This window comes from Peromyscus californicus, unplaced genomic scaffold (assembly GCF_007827085.1).
Source record: "Peromyscus californicus insignis strain IS unplaced genomic scaffold, ASM782708v3 Scaffold_19__1_contigs__length_69161282, whole genome shotgun sequence".
In the NCBI taxonomy this organism is placed as follows: Eukaryota; Metazoa; Chordata; class Mammalia; order Rodentia; family Cricetidae; genus Peromyscus; species Peromyscus californicus.
This window is the reverse complement of record NW_026294491.1, coordinates 5,524,806-5,546,487: the sequence shown is the minus strand read 5'-3', so window position 1 is coordinate 5,546,487 and position 21,682 is coordinate 5,524,806. Positions and strand designations below refer to the sequence as shown.

The following is a 21,682-nucleotide window of genomic DNA, read 5'->3' as shown; positions in this document are numbered from 1 at the left end:
ACCTGCCTCTTAGAATGTGTAAGGCCCTAGGTTCAATATGCAACACCACACACGGGACCAGATGTATTTTCTCTCTACTACAGTCCACGATTCTAAGGCAAATGTCCCATCCCTCTAAGACTGCTCAGCTGAAGACATCTTCAATACCACAGTTCAGGTTCACATTTGGGAAGAGTCTCATCTGATAAGAAGAACCACATGGGGGTCAGGGCGCTGAAGAGATAGCTTGGGGTTTAAAAGCTCTTGATCTTGCGGAGAACTTGGGTTTGGCTCCCGGCGCCCACATGGCAGCTCACAACCATCTGTAACTCCAGTTCCAAGGGATCTGGTCCCCTCTTCTGGCCTCCCTGAGCACCAGGCACAAACGTGGTACACAGACATCCCCACAGACAAAACACCCTCATACAAAATAAAAATAAAAGCAGACCCACAAGGGAAGAGAGCCATTGTCGTGAAGAATAGAGGATCGTTACAACGCCAAAAGTGTTGGGAGCGTCTTCAGTTTTCCACAGGCCTCAAAGCTGCCACCAAAGGCACTGAGCTGGCAAGGGACAGCTGGCTTTTTATGAGTGAGGACCTTCTGCCAGCTCTGAAGCATTCAACCAGACAGTCCTGTCAGGAGAGCCCGTGGCGGCTGCTGAGCCACCGAAGGCCACAGGCACCGCGTGGAGTCAAGGGAGGCGGCTCAGCCTTGCTGCTCTCACACAGTCAGCTGCACACTGGGGACAGGGGTGGCTCCTGCCTGCTCTGCTTCTGAGAAACAGATGAGCTGGGGCGGGGGGCGGGGGAGGCGCCCCCAGACTCTGGCCTCCGTGTCCTCAATGTTCTGATCTTCGCAGGCAAACCACCCTTGGCATGCCTGTGTGTGGACTTACCCTTCCTTGACTAGTTGCCTTTAAGCTGCCACTGGGAGGCAGTGTGGTCACAGGGGCTGAGACAAGGGCACGGAGCACGGAGTCAGAGGTCCCGGGTCTATGAGGCATAAGAGGCTAAGGACAAACGTGGCCAAGAGCAAACCAGAGCATCCCAAGCCTTCACGGCTCACCGTGGCAGTGGGAGTGAGCTCGCTATGGCCCTGGCAAGGTTCTGAGGGCATCTTCAAGAAGTGTCTCACGTGTTTTTCCTCAGACAAGGTTTCATCTACACCAGTCTGGCCTCAAACCTGCTATGCAGCAAAGGCTGACTTTGAACTTCTGATCCTCCGGCCTCCACCTCCCCAGTGCCGGGATTGGAGGCCCTGTACCACTCGCTGCACTAGGGAAATCCTTACCCAGACTCCACGAGCACCCTGGAGAAACAATTGCAGCACTCACAGCGGCGCTGTTCCTACACCAGATGCCCTCAGTCTACAGTGAGGAAGCAATCAGGATGCCTCAGAGTACTCAGACAGACAGACAGACACCGCGCTGACTTGAGACTATTACCACGGGCGCAATAAAAGCAAGCTGTGGCTAGACATGGTGCATGCTTGTAATCCCAGAGGTGGAGGCAGGAGGATCAGGAGTTCAAAGCTAGCCTTGGCTAGGAGGCAAATTTGAGTCTAGCCTGGACCACATGAGACCCTGTCTCAAAAAAAAAAAAAAAAAAGTGGGAGATGAGGTTTGGGTGTGGGGTTGGCAGAAGGCCGAGTGAATAAATCATGTGTTGCAGGTGTGAGGTCCCAAGTTCCAATCCCAGAAGCTACAAAGGCCAGGTGCAGGGACACACCGCTGTAATTCCGATGCTTCTGAAGTGAGATGGGAGGTTAAAACAGGAGAACAGAGAGCCTTCCCTGGACCTGGAGTTCTGAATCACACGATCGCAAATTTGAAGTCCTAAAAGCTAAGGAGGGGAGACGGAGGAGACATGGTGGTAAGGGGAAGAGAAGAGCCTTTGAAGGTGTGAGGGGTGGAGGGGTGGAGGGAGAGCTCACTCCCAGGAGAGCGAGGACCCACAGCCAATCCCCGGGCACACCACAGGGGTGTCAGGTCCAAAACTGAGTCACCCAGTAAAAAGCCACCCCGGATTCCTTAGGAAGCATGCAGGGTGGCCCCCGTTTGCTGCCAGGAGAAGCCGTGGTTTTCTAATCTGCTCCTACGGCCCCCAGGACGGAGAGAGCTGCTTGTTCTCTGGTAACCCAAACAAGCCTCCAGCGGATCAGAGCCCCACACTGCTTCCCACGCCGGTGGTCCAGCTAACGTGCCCGGCCCCGCTCCCGCTGCCACAGCAGAGCCCCTTACAACTGGCAGGGCTCTGCCGCCACTTGTGCTGTCCCGCGCCCACAGCCCAGCCATTGCCGGTCTTCTCTCTCCCTGCTGTCTCTCTCTGTTCCATTCCCCATTCCTTGAGATAGCCACAGCAGACTCCCCCAGATGCCTCTGGCTGTTCCCTCTCTCTTATCTCCGATTAAAAAAAAGAAAAACAAACCTTCCCCTTAACCACAGAAGGCCCATTATTTTCAGTGGTTTCTATTCCGCACAACACGCATACAAGAGGCCTGAGCAGGGGCCCCTCCTTAGGCCACACCTCAGCCCTCGTCCCAGCAGGGTCTCCAATCTCGTTTCCAGACCTTGGCTTCCACACAAAGCTTCCACTCAGAGTCTATCTCCCTGACCCTTCTTATCCCTGACAACACCCAGCCCAGAGCTGACTCTGGAGTCACTTCAGCGTCTTCAGCGCCTTCCTGATCCGGGGTGTAGGAGATGTGCCTCTGTGGACCAAGGCCAGGCAACAGCGAGTGGGCTCCTCCAGTCCCTTTTAATCCTGCAGCCAGTGACCTTGCTCTGTTGTTGCATCAGAACCTGCTCTGTTCGACTGACAGGGAAATGAGGGACAGAATGTGGTGACTCAGTGGCAGGGTACGTGCCTGGTTTATACAAGCCCCAGGCTTCACCCCAGCACTGCAACAAGCAATCAAACAAATAAGAATATGGCATTTAAAATGTTTTGTTAACTTAGGGCTTTTGACGTCAATGAGACACATCTGCTCCTGATCACACCCATTTACTTCAGAGATGATGATGATGGGCATTGAAGAAACTCCTTATGGAGTTTGCTTTCATTGTGGCAAGGTTAGCCACTGGGCAAAGAAACTGCTCTTGCCTTTGACTGCTGACAATGTGCTTGCTGTGCAGACTGAACATGCAGGACACACAGGAAAAAGACTGTTGAGCTTTGCCAAAACAAGGCAGGACAGTCCTCCAAAATTCCTGCTTCACAGAAGAGTCTGCCAGATATTCTGCGGGACACACAGGAAAAAGACTGTTGAACTTTGCCAAAACAAGGCAGGACATGCCTTTCAAAATTCCTGTTTCACTGAAAAGTCTGACAGATATTCTGGACCTGTAGGCTGAAGATGGATGCTCCAATGTTGCAGAGGAACTTTGGGTGACTGTTCAAGCAGCCAAATGTCTCTGTTGTTAGATAACATTACGTCCTTCTGGGTCTTTGATGGAGTTGAAGACTAGATAGTTATAGTTGCAGTTTTCCTTAGTTATGATAGAAAGTAAATTAGGTGTAAAATTTTGGATTCACCAAGATAGGATAGATAATGCATTTTTTTTCCTCTGAATATGCTAGCTACAAATAGGCAGAATATTGTGAATGTAATCCTTACTTGGTAACTGTTATTGTACATAGTCTTAGTATGTTTAAGTTAAAAACCATTCATTTTTATTTAGACAAAAAGGGGAAATGTAGTAGAATATTATTTTCAGGTGTGTTAGTTTTGTTTATGTTGCATTTGCTTAATTCTGTAAAGCTGTGTTACTTTGCTTGTGTAAAACACCTGATGGTCTAATAAAGAACCGAATGGCCAATAGCAAGGCAGGAGAAAGGATAGGCGGGGCTGGCAGAGAACCGAATGGCCAATAGCAAGGCAGGAGAAAGGATAGGCGGGGCTGGCAGGCAGAGAGAATGTATAGAAGGAGAAAACTGGGAGGAGAGATCTAGGAGCTGGAGAAGGTAAAAGACTCCAGGAGCCAGCCACCCAGCCACACAACCAGCAAGCCACGGAGTAAGAGTAAGATTTACGGAAGTAAGAGAATGGGAAAAGCCCAGAGGCAAAAGGTAGATAAGTTAAGAAAAGCTGGCTAGGGACTAAGCCAAGCTAAGGCCAGGAATTCATAATTAAGAATAAGCCTCCATGTGTGTGACTTTTTTGGGAGCTGGGTGGTGGGCCCCCCCAAAAGACTAAAAACCCCCAACAACAGAGTTCTGAATGAAAATGGCCCCATAGGCTCAGATATTTGACTGCTTGGTCACCAGCTAGTCGAACTGTTGGGGAAGAATCGGGAAATGTAGCCTTGTTGGAGACATGTCCTGTCACTGGGAGTGGGCTTTGAGGTTTCAAAAGCCCACATCTGACACACTCTCTCTGCCTGCTTCCTACGGATCAGGATGTGAAGCTCTGAGCTACTGCCTGTCTGCTGCCTGCCATGATCATGGACTAATTCTCTGAAACTGTAAGCAAGCCCCCTGATTAAATACTTTCTTATAAGAGTTGCCTTGCCTGGGCGTGGTGGTGCATGCCTTTCATCCCAGCACTCAGAGGAAGACAGGTAGATTCTGGAATTTGAGACCAGCCTGGTCTACAGAGGGAGTTCCAGGACAGCCAGGACTACAGCAAGGGCTACACAGAGAAAACCTACCTCAAAAAGCAAAACAAAAACAACAAACAAACAAGGGCTGGAGAGATGGCTCAGCCATCAAAAGCTAGGCTCACAACCAAAACTATGAGCTGCCCTGGTCAGGGTGTGTCTTCACAGCCACGTAACAGTCAACAGGACATCTGCCAATGGTAGAACTTCAGGCATCGGCCTCTGGCCAAGGAAAGATCTGGACATAAGGCTAAGGGGGTGCCATCTCTATTGTTCATCACCAGGAGGCCTGAGGACAGAAGTGCTGGAGGCTGGTGTCCTCCAGAGCCCAGCGGCACAGATGAGATGTAGACAAGGGTTACTGTACTACTCTGAACTGCTCCTGTGACCTATTTTACAAAAAATTGGTGTGGGGATCTGAGTGGCATTTCAGTCCTGCAAGACACTCCTCTCACAGCCAGGTGAGACATGCCTCTAGACTGAACCTGCAGGAACCCACCTCCAGGGCAGCTCTCCCTCCCCTCCTCCTCCTTCCCTCCCCTCCCTAGTCAGGGTTCCCAGGTGACAATCATCCTTCCTGCAACTATGAGCTTTTTGAAAGCAGCTAGGAAGCAGGTCTGTGGTGTCACAGCGTGAGTGTTGGGATGGGCGGGCAGGTCTGGAGCTACTGTGGACTCACACCACCTTGGGAGCACACATTGGATGACTCGGGGGATGAGGGCAAAATCTATTCAAGTCAAACTGTATCCAACTCATGATGGAGCAGGTCACCCCTGGGGTCACAGCAAAGGGAAATGGCCACTGTGCCCATCAAATAACACGTGTGACGGCCAGTCATGTCAGCACACGCTCTAATCCTAGCACTTGGGAGGCAGAGACAGGCAGATCTTAGGCAGCCAGGGCCATAGAGTGAGGCTGCGCCTTAGAAAGATAATAATAATCACACATGAACATGGGGGCAGGCTATGGGAAAAGTAAAAGCATTCCTAGCAGAGTTATTTCCAGTGCCCAAACTGGAAACGCCCCTGTCCATCAGCAGAATGGACACACACACAGTGTTCGTATAATGAAATTCCACTCAGCAGTGAGAGCAAATGGCTATATGAACCACAGGACCGACTCAGAAACACAAAGCTGAATGAGAAGCCAGACGTGGAAATGCACGTGGCGCACGAGTCCATGCACATGGAATTCCCCAAAAGGCAGTCCCCGTGAAGCAGAGTAGCGATCAGGAAGGCAATGGAAATGTTCTGTATTTTGACCTGGGTGGAGGTTTCACAGCTGGATCCACTAGTAAAAATTTATAGAGACTCAAGCTGTATAGCTGGTGTATCTTAGATACTCCTTGTAAAGCTGCGTCTGAAACAATTCCAGACTTAGCCTCAAAAGTGATACGTCCACCTAAGGTGAGTGACCTCTCGTCCTTGACGCGGACAGTTCTACCCAAAAAGCAGAGACAGGAACTTGCCATACTAGCAAAGAATTATATGGTCATTTGTTGACTCATTCCTTGATATTTGCATGTGGAATGGAATCTGGTCTGCGGCCCATGTCATAGTTTGAATGTGAAATGTCCCCACCAGCTTATGTGTTTAAACACTTGTTCTCAGGCTCGACAACGTCAGGTCCAAAGGAAACTCCATTTCTCAAAATTCCAAAAGGCAGAAGGGACAAATGGCTGTAGTGTCTATCAGCACACCAAAGTGCATGCTGGCCTCCAGGTTCCCTCATTCTCACAAGTACCTGTTACACACCTTCTCCCCTACCTAAACTGCCCAGTGCCTGGGCTTCCCTCCCTGCAGCTACTCATTCTCCTTGTAACCCTAGTGGGCTTCTGACGCCCTCCCTCTCTGCTCCTGCTTCTCATGGCCAAGTCCAGTCTGCTGGCCACGTTCAGTCTACTTTTCTCTCTCTACTCTGGACTCTTCCAGACGTCTCTGCCTGTTCTCCACCTCATCTACAATAAAAACCTTCTCCTTAACCATACCATGGAGCAGTCATGGAACCTTTAGGAGGTGGAGTCTCACCGGAGGAAAGCTTTATGGACTGGCATCACTTCCTGGTCAGCACTCTGCCTGACAGGATATACCTCTCTCTCTCTCCTCCCCCACCCACCCCGCACCTTTCTTTTTGGTAGGCCTAGACGCCTCTACCCTTTCCCTTCCCTAATAAAAACTCTTATAGTGGGTTCCACTGTACCTCGTGTCTTCTCGCACCTGGTAAATAACACAAGACAAATAACATTGGTGCCATGACAGGCCTTCTCAGCAGGGGATCCTGAACCAAGGCTGGTTCATCTACAACTACTGCCCACTTTCCAGCTGCCCGGCTGTCAGATCGCTTTGCACAACACTGGCTACTTGATTGGTGAGTTTTCCCTGTACCAGTCAGCGTAAACAGTTCCCTGGACCCGTGGGAATGACTGCTGATTGTCCAGCATTCCCCTGGTGTCCTTGGAAGTGGGGGTACCCCTGTCCACGGTCTTTAACGGCTACAGTCGGCCCTCATCGCAGACTATCACCCGCCATTCCCCACAACTTTGGTCTGAGGCCTCATTTTCATTCATTCCTCGTCTCTCGGATCCTCATCCTCAGGCTACCAACCCAGACCTCGGTCTTTGCTCAATGGAATACTGAGCAATCTGTGCCATTATTGATCCTTGCTTAATCTCTGGGACGCCTAAGATATTTAGCCCTACATCTCCTCTGGGATACCTTTTGGAAACCTTCAAACCTATCAGCTTAATGCCCTACTTACAGATCTCTAAGCTTATCTGCCCCTGCAACTAAAAAATGGCCTAAATATTCCTTAGATAACAATAAAAATGGCCATCTAGACCTGCTGACGTCCCACGCAACCTAAGTCAGAGCTCATTTTTTAGTAAAAGGGGGACCCGTAGGGCCCCGGCCCCTGTTTTGGGTAACTGTTGCCTTGCTTGCTGACCTTGACCTTGATATCCTCCCTATGCTAATTCCCTGCCGGGTTTCACCCTCCTGAATGCTTAAGGAAAGTTCCTTGTCTATGTATCCTGCATAATGGGCGGTAACAGCTTAAATGCAAGATTGTAAAACATCTGTAGTGAACTTCTGCCCTCTGGGGTTCTCCCATTGTGCTGTAAGCCTGTATTTAAGATTGACCTCTTCCCTCTTTCAATAAACAGCATTTGGCATAAAAAAAAAATAAAAATAAATAAAATGGTCCTCAAGCTTTAAAAAAAGGATTAATTAAACACATGAGAAATAAAGTGCATAGAAGCATTAAAAAAAAAAAAGGAAAAAAAGTGGCCACCTAATGGCTCGCTGGACCCCGATATTTTACGGGACTTATCTAATTTCTGTCAGCGAATGGGCAAATGGAAAGAGTTACCTTATATCCAGGCCTTTTTCTATCTGGGCTCCAAACCCTCTCCTTGATTCCTATTCCCTGCCCATATGCTCCTAGCTATGCAACCTGAACCAGAGGAACCCCTCACTGCTACTCCAGACCCTGCCAATGAACCCCCGCCATTCCAACCTCCCACTCCTTCCCCCTCAGCAACTGTTCCTTCGGCTCTTCCAGCCCCTTCCTCCTCTCCGGTACCAGTCTCTGTGCCCCAGTTGCTCAACTACAGAAGGGATGGCAAAGGAGGCTTGATCTTTCTAGTCTCCAGTCTGGTGAGCGTGCTGAAGGGGTGCCAGGATGCCAATGGAGCCACTTCTCCAGCACAAAAAGGACCTCGGCCAGAGAAGGTAACGGGAGGCGTGGCAACCCTCAGGACCATCCTCAGCTCCCAGTCAGGTCCTCACACTCACCTGTGGGATCCAAAGGACAGACAAGCCCGTTCTTACTGACCCTGCCTTCAGAGAGGTGGGTGGAGTCAGGATAGGAGGCCCCACCCACCAAAGAAACCAAACACAGCACAGAAAACCACTGCCCATTAGAACATTTATTTCTCAGAGAGAAAATAAGAGGTCATATTATAGTAGGTAAAATTAACTCTCGTATTCTTTACAGGCATAGACTTTTCTGTTTATTACCTCTCTTATAACCATCTGTTATAAACAATTCTAGAAGGCAAATAAAGTCACTTTCTACAATAAATAGAGCATCGTGTGCTTCACAGCAGACGCGACAGAGGCGCGAGGCCCCATGCCACAGCAGGATCTGAGCCGCACCCTGTTCTAAAAGACCAGTTCTTAGATGGGACTCAGAGAGAGGGAAAGACTCAGAGACTGAAAAATAGAAGATAGTGTTGGGGGAGGGGGGAGGGGGAGAAAGCCCCGAGATCGTACAACACAGGTTTAGACAAGGGTCACAGAGTCCACAGCTGACCAACTACCTAGGGAGAGGGGGACGCGTCGGCTCCTCTAACTAGACCACACTGCGTGGCTGCACAGTGGAGGACCCCGATAATGGAGAGTATAGGCCTGAATAACTTACGACAGTATCTTACAGTTATGTACACCCGTCCTGTCCCAGCTGTTGCTGTGCTGTTTACTGGACGGAATCCCGCCCTCTCTGTGAGTTTTGTTGGTTCCCTTTTAAACTCTGGCTCATGTCCCAAATGTGTAACAAGTTGGTGGTTGGCTGTATTTTAAAAAGTTTGAGTATGTAAAAATGGCAGTGATCTCCCTAGGGACTTTTTTTTTTTTTGCCCAAAACTCCCCTATGAAAAATTTAAAACAATTAAAAATAACATCAAGGTAGAAATCAACATGGCAATCAGCGGTCCGCAAACCCGCCTGCGGCTTTGGTGCTTAAGAGGTGAAAAGAAATGTCAAGAGCAGAAGCCTCTCAAAGTTGCGTTGCTTAGTCAGTCAGCATTCCTCATTCACAGTTTGTCTTCCTTCCTTTTGGAGGGGAGGGAGGAGGCGAGGAGGTGAAGGTGAGGAGGGGTTGAAGGCCGGGCATGAAAGAAAAAGGCTCTGGGAAGCAGGAGCAGCAGAGCCAGGGGAGGGGAGGGTGCTGGAGGGCAGCCCATGCCCCCTGCGGTGACGGGATGCAATAAGGCTTATGTCTGCTGCAGGAAGAGAGAAGCCCACGAGAAGGGCATGTGCCACCCTCAGTACCCATCCAGCCGGGTGCACGGGCAGGGTCCCACCCTCAGCACCCCTCTGCAAGACGGAGGGAGGGCAGGAAGCCCACTCCCTCCACAGGGCATGCGCGTGCGGCTGGGCAAGGCATGTCGGCAGTCCAAGTGGAAGTCTGTGGGTGTGGGAGGGGTCTACCTGGGGCTCGGGCGCCTGTAGACACCTACCGAACATAGCAGCTGGCCAGGAAGGGCATGGGCAAAGAAAAAGATCAATTTGGTGATGCTGCTGTCAGTTTGGCACGAGGGAGAAAGGAGGGCAATGTGGGAAGGAGAGCCTGGGCTGGGTGAGGATGGGTGATGTGGGGGGAAGGGGAGCTCAGTGGGTTCCCGAGGGACCCTGGCACATCTCTGGGATCAGTGTCAGAACCTTGCCTGCCCTGAGGTATGGTTAGCTGGGAGAGGCATGGAGGAGCAGTTGGCCCCAGAAAAGCAGCCTAGGACCTCCTGCCCTGTGGGCCAGGTCCACCTCCCTGGCTGGCCAAGACTCTCAGCTGTTTCTGCTTCTAAGTGGTTCTTCGGGGGAATATCCCCAGGGACCTCGGGTGGGAGTTTTTGGCACACAGCGGCCCTCCAGGGGAACCACATGATTGGTCAATACTGGGCCTTGCCCTTGGAGACCCAGTCCAGTCAGGGCCTGCCATGAGAGAGAAGCTGCCGGCCAGACACTTGGCAAGGGCAGAAGAGGCTTCTCGTGCCTCAGGGGCAGAAGAGAGGCAAAGCAGGCAGACACAGGCCCAGTTCCACTCTCACAGGTAGCTGGAAGTGACGAAGGAGTGGGGTCCACGTACTCGGCTCAGGTGGATCATCGCACGGTCATAGGCCACCTGCACAGACTTGCGGATGCTGGTCTTGCGGCCTTCCAACATCTTGAGTTTGTCCACGGTGTCCTCCACACCCAGAGGCAGGACTTTGTCCCTTGGAAGCCACTGCCTGAAATACAAGCAGAGCTGAGCTGCGGCTGCAGGAGACGCCACAGGGCTCCTCTGGGCCCAGCTACCAGGTCCAGCAAGATCAAGGGGAAGACAGGGAGCCCCAACTGTTATCCAGCAGACAGACTTGGTAACCCCGCAGGCTTGAGCCCTGCCCTGGGGCGTTTCTGTTACCAGCAATTCTGCCTCCTTTTTACACGGAGCCAGGGGGACAGCACTTGTTAGCCACTGGCCACCAAGCCCCTCGTGAAGGACACCACATTGCCCAGACTCCCTCAGCTGGCGAGGTCTGTGTTCAGCTTTCGGTTTAGGCCCGTTCCAGTAACTGGCTACCATGAGAGCTGCCCACCCGAGGTCAGGCCTGTCCCAGGGAACAGGTGGCATTCAGTGACTGTTGGCGTAAGGGTGCAGAGATCCTCAATTCCCAACACCTCTCCCCAGCTCTACAGAGAAGAGCTGAGGCCTCTACTCGAAGTGTGCTGAAGCTGGACTTTCCCCACTGCCTGGGGCTGCGGCCTCTCTCCTGTGGCTTTCTGGGCTACCTGGTGAAAGGCTCCTCTTGAGGAGCTCCCCAAGGAGGCCCACTCCACCCTGACTCTAAGCACCGTCAGGTAGTGTCATTAGGACCAGCGACCATGGGCCAGCAGCATGGGCCAGCTGAAGCTGCCTCCTCACACGGGGTGGAGCCTGCACCCTGGCAAGGGTCCTGCGGCAGCTGCGCCACTTACCAGGTGCGTTTGTTGTCAAAGAAGAGGACAAGGAAGAGCTTCTCTCCAGCCTCTGCCTGCTTCTGCTCGCCCAGCTTCAGCACGTCCAGTGGAGGGACAGGGATGGGGACACCATTGTGCAGGAGGCCCTCCCGGGGCATCTTGGGATCGATGATCTGGAGGCAGAAAAGGAGACAGGCTCTGAGCAGGGGAGGATGGCCATCAAGGCACTGGAAACCTAAGCACCCAACCAGGTGATGGAGGGGCTGGCATGTGATCCTCTGCACCTCAAAACAGAAATCTGGACTGTGCCCCAGTCCACTGTCCTACCCTCTCCCCAGCCTCGTCCAAACAATCCTCTGGATGAAAGAACTTGATTGGTAGACTGAGTAGGACTGAGCAGGCAATTCGGAGGTCCAAGCCAGAGAGGCAAGCCCTCTCCTTACAGTGTCTCAGAAAAGGACTACAGGGCGGGCGGTGGTGGCGCACGCCTTTAATCCCAGCATGCAGAAGGCAGAGGCAGGCGGATCTCTGTGAGTTCGAGGCCAGCCTGGGCTACAGAGCGAGTTCCAGGACAGGCACCAAAACTACACAGAGAAACACTGTCTCGAAAAACCAAATTAAAAAAAAAAAAAAGAAAGAAAATGCCTACAGGCTGCTACCATGTTGGTCTCTGTCCCCTTTGCAGCTCACCTCCAGTACTCAGGGCCTTGCCCCATCGGGCACCTAGGTTCTCACTATGCAGAAAGCTCAGCCCGGCAAGAAGGCCAACACTTTTGATTCTGTGTAACAGCCTCTGGCTACGCACCTTCCCAACGGGCGTAGGGCCAGATACCTCTGTGGTAAGATTGGAGAAGAGACAGAAAGACAGCTGAAAGGCTCCGGTTTAAGGGAAATACAAAGCACTAATCTTCTAGGCAGCAGCAGCTCTCCAGTGAGCAGGAGAACATCACAGCTCTCCAGTGAGCAGGAGAGCATCACAGCACAGCTCTCCAGTGAGCAGGAGAACATCACAGCACAGCTCTCCAGTGAGCAGGAGAGCATCACAGCACAGCTCTCCAGTGAGCAGGAGAACAGCACAGCACAGCTCTCCAGTGAGCAGGAGAACATCACAGCACAGCTCTCCAGTGAGCAGGAGAACAGCACAGCACAGCTCTCCAGTGAGCAGGAGAACAGCACAGCACAGCTCTCCAGTGAGCAGGAGAACATCACAGCACAGCTCTCCAGTGAGCAGGAGAACAGCACAGCACAGCTCCCCAGTGAGCAGAAGAACATCACAGCACAGCTCTCCAGTGAGCAGGAGAACATCACAGCTCCCCAGTGAGCAGGAGAGCATCACAGCAGCTCTCCAGTGAGCAGGAGAACATCACAGCTCCCCAGTGAGCAGGAGAGCATCACAGCAGCTCTCCAGTGAGCAGGAGAACATCACAGCTCCCCAGTGAGCAGAAGAACATCACAGCACAGCTCTCCAGTGAGCAGAAGAACATCACAGCACAGCTCTCCAGTGAGCAGGAGAACAGCACAGCAGCTCTCCAGTGAGCAGGAGAACAGCACAGCAGCTCTCCAGTGAGCAGGAGAACAGCACAGCAGCTCTCCAGTGAGCAGGAGAACAGCACAGCAGCTCTCCAGTGAGCAGGAGAGCATCACAGCACAGCTCTCCAGTGAGCAGGAGAACAGCACAGCAGCTCTCCAGTGAGCAGGAGAACAGCACAGCAGCTCTCCAGTGAGCAGGAGAGCATCACAGCAGCTCTCCAGTGAGCAGGAGAACATCATCACAGCAGCTCTCCAGTGAGCAGGAGAACAGCACAGCACAGCTCTCCAGTGAGCAGGAGAACATCACAGCAGCTCCCCAGTGAGCAGGAGAACATCATCACAGCACAACTCCCCAGTGAGCAGGAGAGCATCACAGCAGCTCTCCAGTGAGCAGGAGAACATCACAGCAGCTCTCCAGTGAGCAGGAGAGCATCACAGCAGCTCTCCAGTGAGCAGAAGAACATCACAGCAGCTCTCCAGTGAGCAGGAGAGCATCACAGCACAGCTCTCCAGTGAGCAGGAGAACATCACAGCACAGCTCTCCAGTGAGCAGGAGAGCATCACAGCAGCTCTCCAGTGAGCAGGAGAGCATCACAGCAGCTCTCCAGTGAGCAGGAGAGCATCGCAGCAGCTCTCCAGTGAGCAGGAGAACAGCACAGCACAGCTCTCCAGTGAGCAGGAGAACAGCACAGCAGCTCTCCAGTGAGCAAGAGAACATCACAGCACAGCTCTCCAGTGAGCAGGAGAACATCACAGCAGCTCTCCAGTGAGCAGGAGAACAGCACAGCAGCTCTCCAGTGAGCAAGAGAACATCACAGCACAGCTCTCCAGTGAGCAGAAGAACATCACAGCAGCTCTCCAGTGAGCAGGAGAGCATCACAGCAGCTCTCCAGTGAGCAGGAGAACAGCACAGCAGCTCTCCAGTGAGCAGGAGAACAGCACAGCAGCTCTCCAGTGAGCAGGGGAACATCACAGCAGCTCTCCAGTGAGCAGGAGAGCATCACAGCAGCTCTCCAGTGAGCAGGAGAACAGCACAGCACAGCTCTCCAGTGAGCAGGAGAGCATCACAGCAGCTCTCCAGTGAGCAGGAGAGCATCACAGCAGCTCCCCAGTGAGCAGGAGAGCATCACAGCAGCTCTCCAGTGAGCAGGAGAGCATCACAGCAGCTCTCCAGTGAGCAGGAGAGCATCACAGCACAGCTCTCCAGTGAGCAGGAGAGCATCACAGCAGCTCTCCTAGTCTGTGGAACACTTTCTGTTCCCAGGGCTCCTAACTATCCACACACCATCTCACTTCAATCTCTGACAGGCTGCAGCAGACAGAGGGAAGCACAAGCACAGAAGGATGGCACTCCACCTCGGCTCACAAAGACCATTAGGCCTGTGCTCCAGGCAGCCTCCAACACAGCCCCCACATCCAGAGCAGCTGGCTCATAACCTCTCTCTGTGCACAAAGGCCAGAGAGACTTGGAAACTGACAGAGGAAGCAGCCCTCTAGAGACAGAGCAATCTTAATTCCTATGCCCTGTCCCCGGGGATCTCCTCTCATAACAAACTGCTCTCACACTCTTGGGCATCTGCCAGCACCCCATGTCCCCCAAGACAAACAGCTGAATGCAGGTGGTCTGGTTAAGAGTTCACTCTAAGGCTCCGAGAGACAGCTCAGCAGTAGGAGCACTGGCTGCTCTTCCAGAGGACCCAAGTTCAGCTCCTGGTACCCACAGGGTGGCTCACAACCATCTGGAACTCGAGTTCCAGGAGACTCTGACACTTTCTGATCTCCTCGGGCACCAGACATGTACGTGGCGCACATACATACATACATACATACATATAAGCAAAATACTCATATACATTCACATGAATAAATCTAAAATAAAAAATGTAAAGACTCTAAGAACAACCGACCTCTAGCCCACCCACCAGCTACGTAGTGGTCAAAACCACCTCCAGCCTGTCACTCTTCCTGGAACTGAACTGAAGATGTTAGGGGAAACAGACCCGGCCCTAAGCTTCCTCAGCTACCCAAGAAACAGTGGGGTTACTCTGTTCCACTTGCACATGCTGGTTATCAAGAACGGACTGTGAAGACCTGCTGGGGGCAAGAGCAGGGAGGGTGAGTCGACACCTGAAGACGGCTTTCACACCCCAAGACGGTAACGGTCCATTCACTCACTGAACAGGACGCAGGTTTACAGAGCACAGACAGGAAGCTCGTGGGAAGGCTCAACATACCATACAGTCAGAGTGCACACACCGTCACAACTGTACATGATCACAACTGTAGTACATGAACAGTGATAAAGGGAACAGTACAAATATGTAGTCAACATGCTAGAAAGGGGTGGTTTGCATTGTTTTCTGTTTTTCCAAAACACCCCCCCTCCACGTTTATTTTAAAAAGATAAAATACAGCATAACATGCAAAATCTACATGCACAGGAAAAGGGCCGCAGGGCATGCACCAAAATAAAAACACAGGTTGTGTTCAGGTGGTGATTGAATTTCTTCCTCGTAGTCTTTCTTTTTTTGTTTCTTTCCTTTTTTGGGGGGGGAGACAGGGTCTCACTATGTAACCCTAACTGACCTGGAACTCTGTAGACTGGCCTCAAACTCAATGAAATCTACCTGCCTATGCTGGGATTAATGGCATGTACCACCATGTCCCAGTGTTCTGTTTGTTTATATTCTAAAGACTAGTTTTGGATGTCACTGTTGCATTGTGAAGTTTAAAAACAACAGCAATAAAAAAAAACAAAAAACAGCCGGGCAGTGGTGGCATATTCCTTTAATTCCAGCACTCGGGAGGCAGAGGCAGGCGGATCCCTGTGAGTTCGAGGCCAGCCTGGGCTCCAGAGTGAGATCCAGGACAGGCACCAAAACTACACAGAGAAACCCTGTCTCGAAAAACCAAAAAAAAAACCCAAAACAAAAACCCAAAACCAAAACCACTCCAAACCTGCCAGCATTAATTGCTTCCTTAATGACTAAGCTGTGGTCTCATTTTTATAGGCCTTCCAGTTCAGTGTCTCCAGATACTGGACCAGTGTGGATTTTCCACACCTGCCGTAGTAAGGGGGAACAAGGTAGGTAAAACAAACCAATATGGCTCCAGGAGGTGGTATGACATCACTGAGACAGGGTTCCTGCCTTATCTTAGGAGGCTGCTGTTGGGCTCAAGAGTCACAGAGAGGCAGGGCTGGGGAAAGCCCAGAGCTGTGCATGTGAGAGCATGGTTCCCACCAGAGCTACAGACCCTAAGAAACGTCTGAGAACGCTGATGCCTCAGCCCAGGCTCTGGAAGGCTCGTCAGGTGTTCTCAGGTGGAGCTGACTTTGTACGCCCTAAAATCTCCCAGATGAGTCTTAGAAGACCCAAAGGACCCCAGTGGGTGCCGTCTTCAGGGCCTGTGGCTCCCAGTCTGGGACAGTCTTAGGAGACTACAGCCAAGGTGGTAAATAGTTGTTAGCCACTACTAGTGGGAGTATAAACCAGAACTAATTTCCGGGCAGTTTGGCAACTTGTGCCAGAATTCTGTATAGATGTTAGCCCTAGTGGGCACTCCTAAGAAACAATCACAATTGTGAGCCAAGATAAAGCTAAGCTGTTCACTGACAACAGTGAAAGGTAAATCTAACCGGGGAAGTAGGGAATGGTCCAAGCGTGGTACACGAGATCAACCGAGGGATGATGTCATCACTAACAAGGCCATCATGTGAGACGGGCATGTTCACGGTACGCTGTGACGTGGGAAGGGTAAAGGCGGTACTGCCTCATGTGCACACTGATGCATGGGGAAGGGGCTGAGTGCAGTCCCGAGAGGACAGGACAGGTGGCTCAAAACAAAGGCTTTACATCACATTTTGAGCTCCGGAATCCAATTCCGACCCTGCTGCTAATATTAGCTGGCTGACAGTGGCTGACAGACCCTGCTCTCCTCCCTACGAAACAAGATCAACCACTCTGCCCCTGGCATTCCAAGGATTTAGTATGGCAGATGTTTACTAACACAGCTAAGCATTATTAGCAGCATTTTAAAACTCCACTAGGCAATGTTCCTCCTCCACAGAAGCAAATGAACAATGCTAAGGAAGCCCTGAGAACCTGGTTTCTGAACACCTGGAGCCTTTGTCCTTGTGGAGGGGGAGGGGAGGCTTGCTGGTTTGCCCCGGGAAAGCTACGGTAAAGCCCCCAGCCCTCTGCAGCTAAAGGTGCCCTGACTCCCATCACACTCTGCCAGCTCGATCCAATCGGATAGTCCCCCAAGGCAAGGCAGGGGCCAGAGCCACCGGGGGGAAGAGGGGACAGAAGGGTGTCGTCTGGGGCAGACTCACCAAGGCAGGGTAGGAGGGGTAGCCTCGGCACTTGGCCCACACCAGCTCCAGGGGCTCCAGGTCTCCGCGGTCTTCAAAGGGCATCAGGAGGCTTCTGCCTGGGGGTGGGGGAGGGGAGGAGACAGAGCCCAAAGGGGACTTGGCATGATGCCCCAAAGTCTGCCTGTGGCTTCCATCTAACTGGGGCAGCCCAGGACCGAGCCAGCAACACCACTCCACCCTTCCTTTTCCTCAGGAGTTCTTGGACTGGGTCAGGTGTCAGCAAACTAACCCTCTAAATGGCCAGAGTAAACATTTCATCCTTTTAGGAGCTACGTGGTCTCTGCGGCTGTAGCAGGGAAACAGAGTCCAAATGAATGACTATCTCTACTCACCAATAAAACTAGTGTTTCTGAGACTGAAATTTGAATTTCATACGATTTTCATGTTATAAAATACCATTCTTTTCATAACTTAAGATGTAAAACCATTCTTAGCTCATGAGCCACATAAAAACAGGCAGCTATGGTTTAGCAACCTCTGAACCTGAATTCTGGAACTGCTTCCCTGACAAAATATAAGGGCTTCATCTCCAGGGCCTCTTAGGAGAAGGGCCTTCCCCCAGCTTGAGCGGACATGATGCTGTCTGCACCCGAGTGGGGAGTCGTTTTCATGGATGCTTCATAGGGTAAAAGTGCCAAGAAGTACATCCCAACAGAACCATTTGCTGAACATTTTTCTGACCAGGCCACAGCGGGCCATCCAAGCACCTGGCTGCACCACAAACCAACAAAGCCAGCCAAGCAGGTTGGCAGGTCTTTGGTGACCCTACGTGACCGTTCACTTGGCTAAGGAAAGGGGTCAAATCTGAGAGGAGTGATGTATCATTCCTAATTAAGAAGGAAGGTGCTGTTGCGACACCAGTGAGTGAAGAACACTAACAGTGAACGGATAAAACCTAACACTGAGGAAGGCTGAGGAGAAACCAGTGCAGCCACACACCGGAGAAACCGTAGACCAGTCCAGCCCTTTGGAATGCAATTATGTGCAATGTGCCAGGAGCATTAAAATAAATGTATGAACCATCTGCTCCAGTAAACTTCTTCTTTGGCAATTTATTATAAGAAAGGTAACAAAAGGATTTTGGGCAAAAATGTGCATTTATTATATTCTGTATGTTGAAAGCTGGAGTTAACCCAGTGTCCACTAGAACACACAAGTCAATCGCAAAGCACTGGTTGTTAAGATAGATGGTTCCAGTAACACAACAGCACAGAAAGATCATGAGCCAACAAAGAAAAAAGTATCCGAGCAAAAACTGATGAGTACAGAAGTGTGCGTGTTGGATCTGCACTTGTTAAAATGTGCCTAAAAGAAACGGAAGCAGCACAGGGATGGAGACAGCTGTGTTCCGATGGCGAAGCTATGGGAGTGCAATTCTTTTTAAATATCCTTTGGCATCGTTTCTAGTATGGGGGTTTAAAAAGCAGGAAAAAAAATGTCACCACCAGAAGCACAAAGTGTGTCAGATCCACTTCCTAGCTTCAAGCTTAGATGTACAAATCCATCTGGACACGAGACCTGTCATCTGAGTGCAAACAGTTACAAAGTAACGAACTCAAAGGCATGCACCCGTCAACACACACTGGGAAAGGGGCGACACTATGGCAGAAGGGAGAGGCTGGACCAGGGAAACAGCCCTGTGCATCAGAGGGAAACTTCAGAGACAGGCCATCCAGAGTGCATGTGACCGAAAACCATGTTCAGAAGCAGGCTGCTCTGGACCTGCTCCGTCTGGGAACCACCCCCAGCCTCACCCCGTTACCCCTGCCTTGTCCTCATTTCAATTAGGCTAAACAGGCACGATCTACAAGCTAGAGGCTTGAGTGACACATGTTCTCACTGACGACTCTAGAGATCACAGCCAGGTAGCACCAACCGAAACTATAAATACAGCCTCCCTCCAACCTCACAGTTCCAAGGATGAAGTGACCTCTGCACACGTAGGCTGCTCAACGCAGCCCTGACGATGAAGACACTTTAAATGTCTGTCTTTGGAGGGCTGCAGTGAAACCAATGAAGAGTCCTCCCATACAACGGGCCACTGGGGAGCTGAGAGAGAAAGCCAAGCGTTTCCAGGGTACACTAGGAACTACAAAGAAGGAATGGCGGGCCCTCGACACCTCTCTCCAACATACACACAGGTTTCAGCTTGGATACACGTGAAATCGCTCTGAAAACAACAACCACAACCACAGCTAGCCGCTGATGTTCCAGAGAGGAACGCAGACTTTCCTTCCTAAGAGCCTTCTGGAGTTCTGTTACCACGGGCACGTGCTAACTACTCAAATTGTGCTGGCTAGCTGGGTTTTGTTTTTGTTCAACTTAGACACCAGCTAGAGTCATCTGGGAGGAGGGAATCTCAACTGAGAAATGCTTCTATTACACTGGCCCGTGGGCAAGTTTTGTGGCACATTTTCTTGATCAGAGATTGATATGGGAAGATGCAGCCCACTGTGGCTGATGCCACCCCTGGGCATGTGGTCTGGGGCTGTGTAAGAAAGTGGGCTAACAAATCTTGGAGAGCAAGCTAGTACCCAGTTCTGCTTGGGTAGGATGGCCTCTGCTTCAGTTCTGGCCGACTGCCCTTCAGGATGGACTACAAGCTGTACGGAGAAGAAAGCCTTCCTCTCAAGTTGCTTTTGGTCATGACCATCATCACAACAATATAAACTCAAAATTCAACACCAACTGAAGGTAGTTTAAAGAAAGTGTTGGTGGCCCAGGAGTGCAGGCCAGATCTCTAGCCAGTGTCTGTGTGGGGGCCCCTCGCAGACTGACAGCCAGCTTGTGGGCCCTGCATTGCAGCAGCCTGTCCACGGCTTGCTCCTCAACAGTTGCCCCAGCTCTGCCTCAACAGTCTCCTCACCTGAGCCACTGTGGTCCGAGTCTCCATTCACACCGTCCAGGAAGGGCACTCGCGACAGGGCTGGCTTCCCACGGCTGCGTTTGGGAGGTGTCAGACCACTGCACACAGAAGAGCGTTGATGTGAGCAGTTAATTGGAAACAAGCCCACTCCTGCTTTTCCATCTCTAAAGGCATGGAGCTACAAAGGGAAAGACAGTGGTTCCATCTACTCGACAGGCCAGTGTTCATCCATGGCACGTGTGACCAGAAACCCAGTCCATCCTCGAGGAGGGACTGCTTCCCCTACACAGGGGAGCGTTTCATTCAGAGGGAAGGCCGTGGGGCTGGGAATGGTGGCACACGCCTTCAATCCCAGAGGCAGAAGCAGGTGGATCTCTGTGAGTTCCAAGCTAGCCTGGTCTACACCATGAGACCCTGTCTCAAAAACCCCAAACCATAAGAACACTAACACAGAGAGAAGGCCATCATCACCCAGTCTCAACTCAGCCTCTCAGGGACAGTCCGGCCACAAGGAGGCCCCCTCACCTGTCCAAATCTGCACTCTGTGTTCCACATGCTTCATCTTCAGAAACCAATTTATTTCTGAGGTCCAAAAACTCGCCTCTTTTCTGCATGTTCTATAATAGGCGCCTCCTCTCTCCAGAATTAGCAGAGACATTTTTAAATTGAAAAAGAAAAAGAAACCCACTTCTCACTTCAAATGGTTTGTGTGTGAAAGTCTTTCTTGGGTAGGATTTCTTTTTTCTTTTTACCAACTAAAAAGGAGAGCAATTTCTTTCTTTAAACAAGGCTACAGCAGAGAGGTGAAGTCTGGTGGGTGAGATGGCTTAGTGGGCAAAAGCGTTTGAGTCCCCAGACCCACACGGTGGAAGAGTACCAACGTCTACAAGTTGTCCTCTGACCTCTACCAACATGGAGGCACACATAAACACACACATAAATGCAATAAAATACTTTCAGGGGTTTCGTTTTGTTTTGTTTTTCAAGACAGGGTTTCTCTGTGTAGTCCTGGCTGTCCTGGAACTCACTCTGTAGACCGGGCTGGCCTTGAACTCAGAGATCCACCTGCCTCTGCCTCCCGAGTGCTGGGATTAAAGGCTTGTGCTACCGCCACCACCCTATAATAAAATACTTTTTAAAAGGAAGTTAAATCTGGGCATGGTGGCACACGCCTTTAATCCCAGCACTCGGAAGGAAGATCTCTGAGTTTGAGGCCAGCCTGGTCTACAGAGCGAGTTCTAGGCCAGTCAGGGATATATAGTGAGACCTTGTCTCAAAAAAAAGGAAAGAAGAAAGAAGGAAAAGGTAAACTATACAAGAGACAAGGAAAAGAAGTGATAACCAAAGCTGAACCAAGGCCACCAAGACACTGAGATTTTAAAAGAGCTCTTCATGCAGTTTTAATGATCAATCTAGAGCTGAGAGCTTCTGGGCAAGAATTGTGGCAGGGAACCCCCACCTCCATCAAACTTTAAAAAAACCTTACTGCTGGAGTCTGGTGGCACATACTTTTAATCCCAGTATTAGGGAGGCAGAAGATGGAGCGCTGTGATTTTTGAGGCTACAGAGTGAGTTTCAAACTAGATGAGTTACATAGCAAGACTGGGTCTCAAGAATAAATAAA

General features: G+C 51.1%; 1 protein-coding gene across 2 annotated transcripts in view; it reads right to left on the bottom strand.

Annotated features, from left to right (window-relative positions):
• Positions 1-8,487: 8,487 nt before the first annotated feature.
• Brpf3 (bromodomain and PHD finger containing 3) overlaps positions 8,488-21,682 on the bottom strand; it is a 33,236-nt gene continuing 20,041 nt past the window's right edge. Inside the window, exons 9-12 of one of the 2 annotated variants that reach the window (XM_052744426.1) lie at positions 20,059-20,156; positions 17,151-17,248; positions 11,306-11,460; positions 8,488-10,578 (exon numbers count right to left, since the gene is read on the bottom strand). In XM_052744426.1, coding sequence (XP_052600386.1) covers positions 10,395-10,578; positions 11,306-11,460; positions 17,151-17,248; positions 20,059-20,156 — 535 coding nt within the window. In that variant the 3' untranslated portion in view covers positions 8,488-10,394. The remainder of the gene's footprint in view (positions 10,579-11,305; positions 11,461-17,150; positions 17,249-20,058; positions 20,157-21,682) is intronic. The other variant, XM_052744428.1, reaches the window with a different exon arrangement.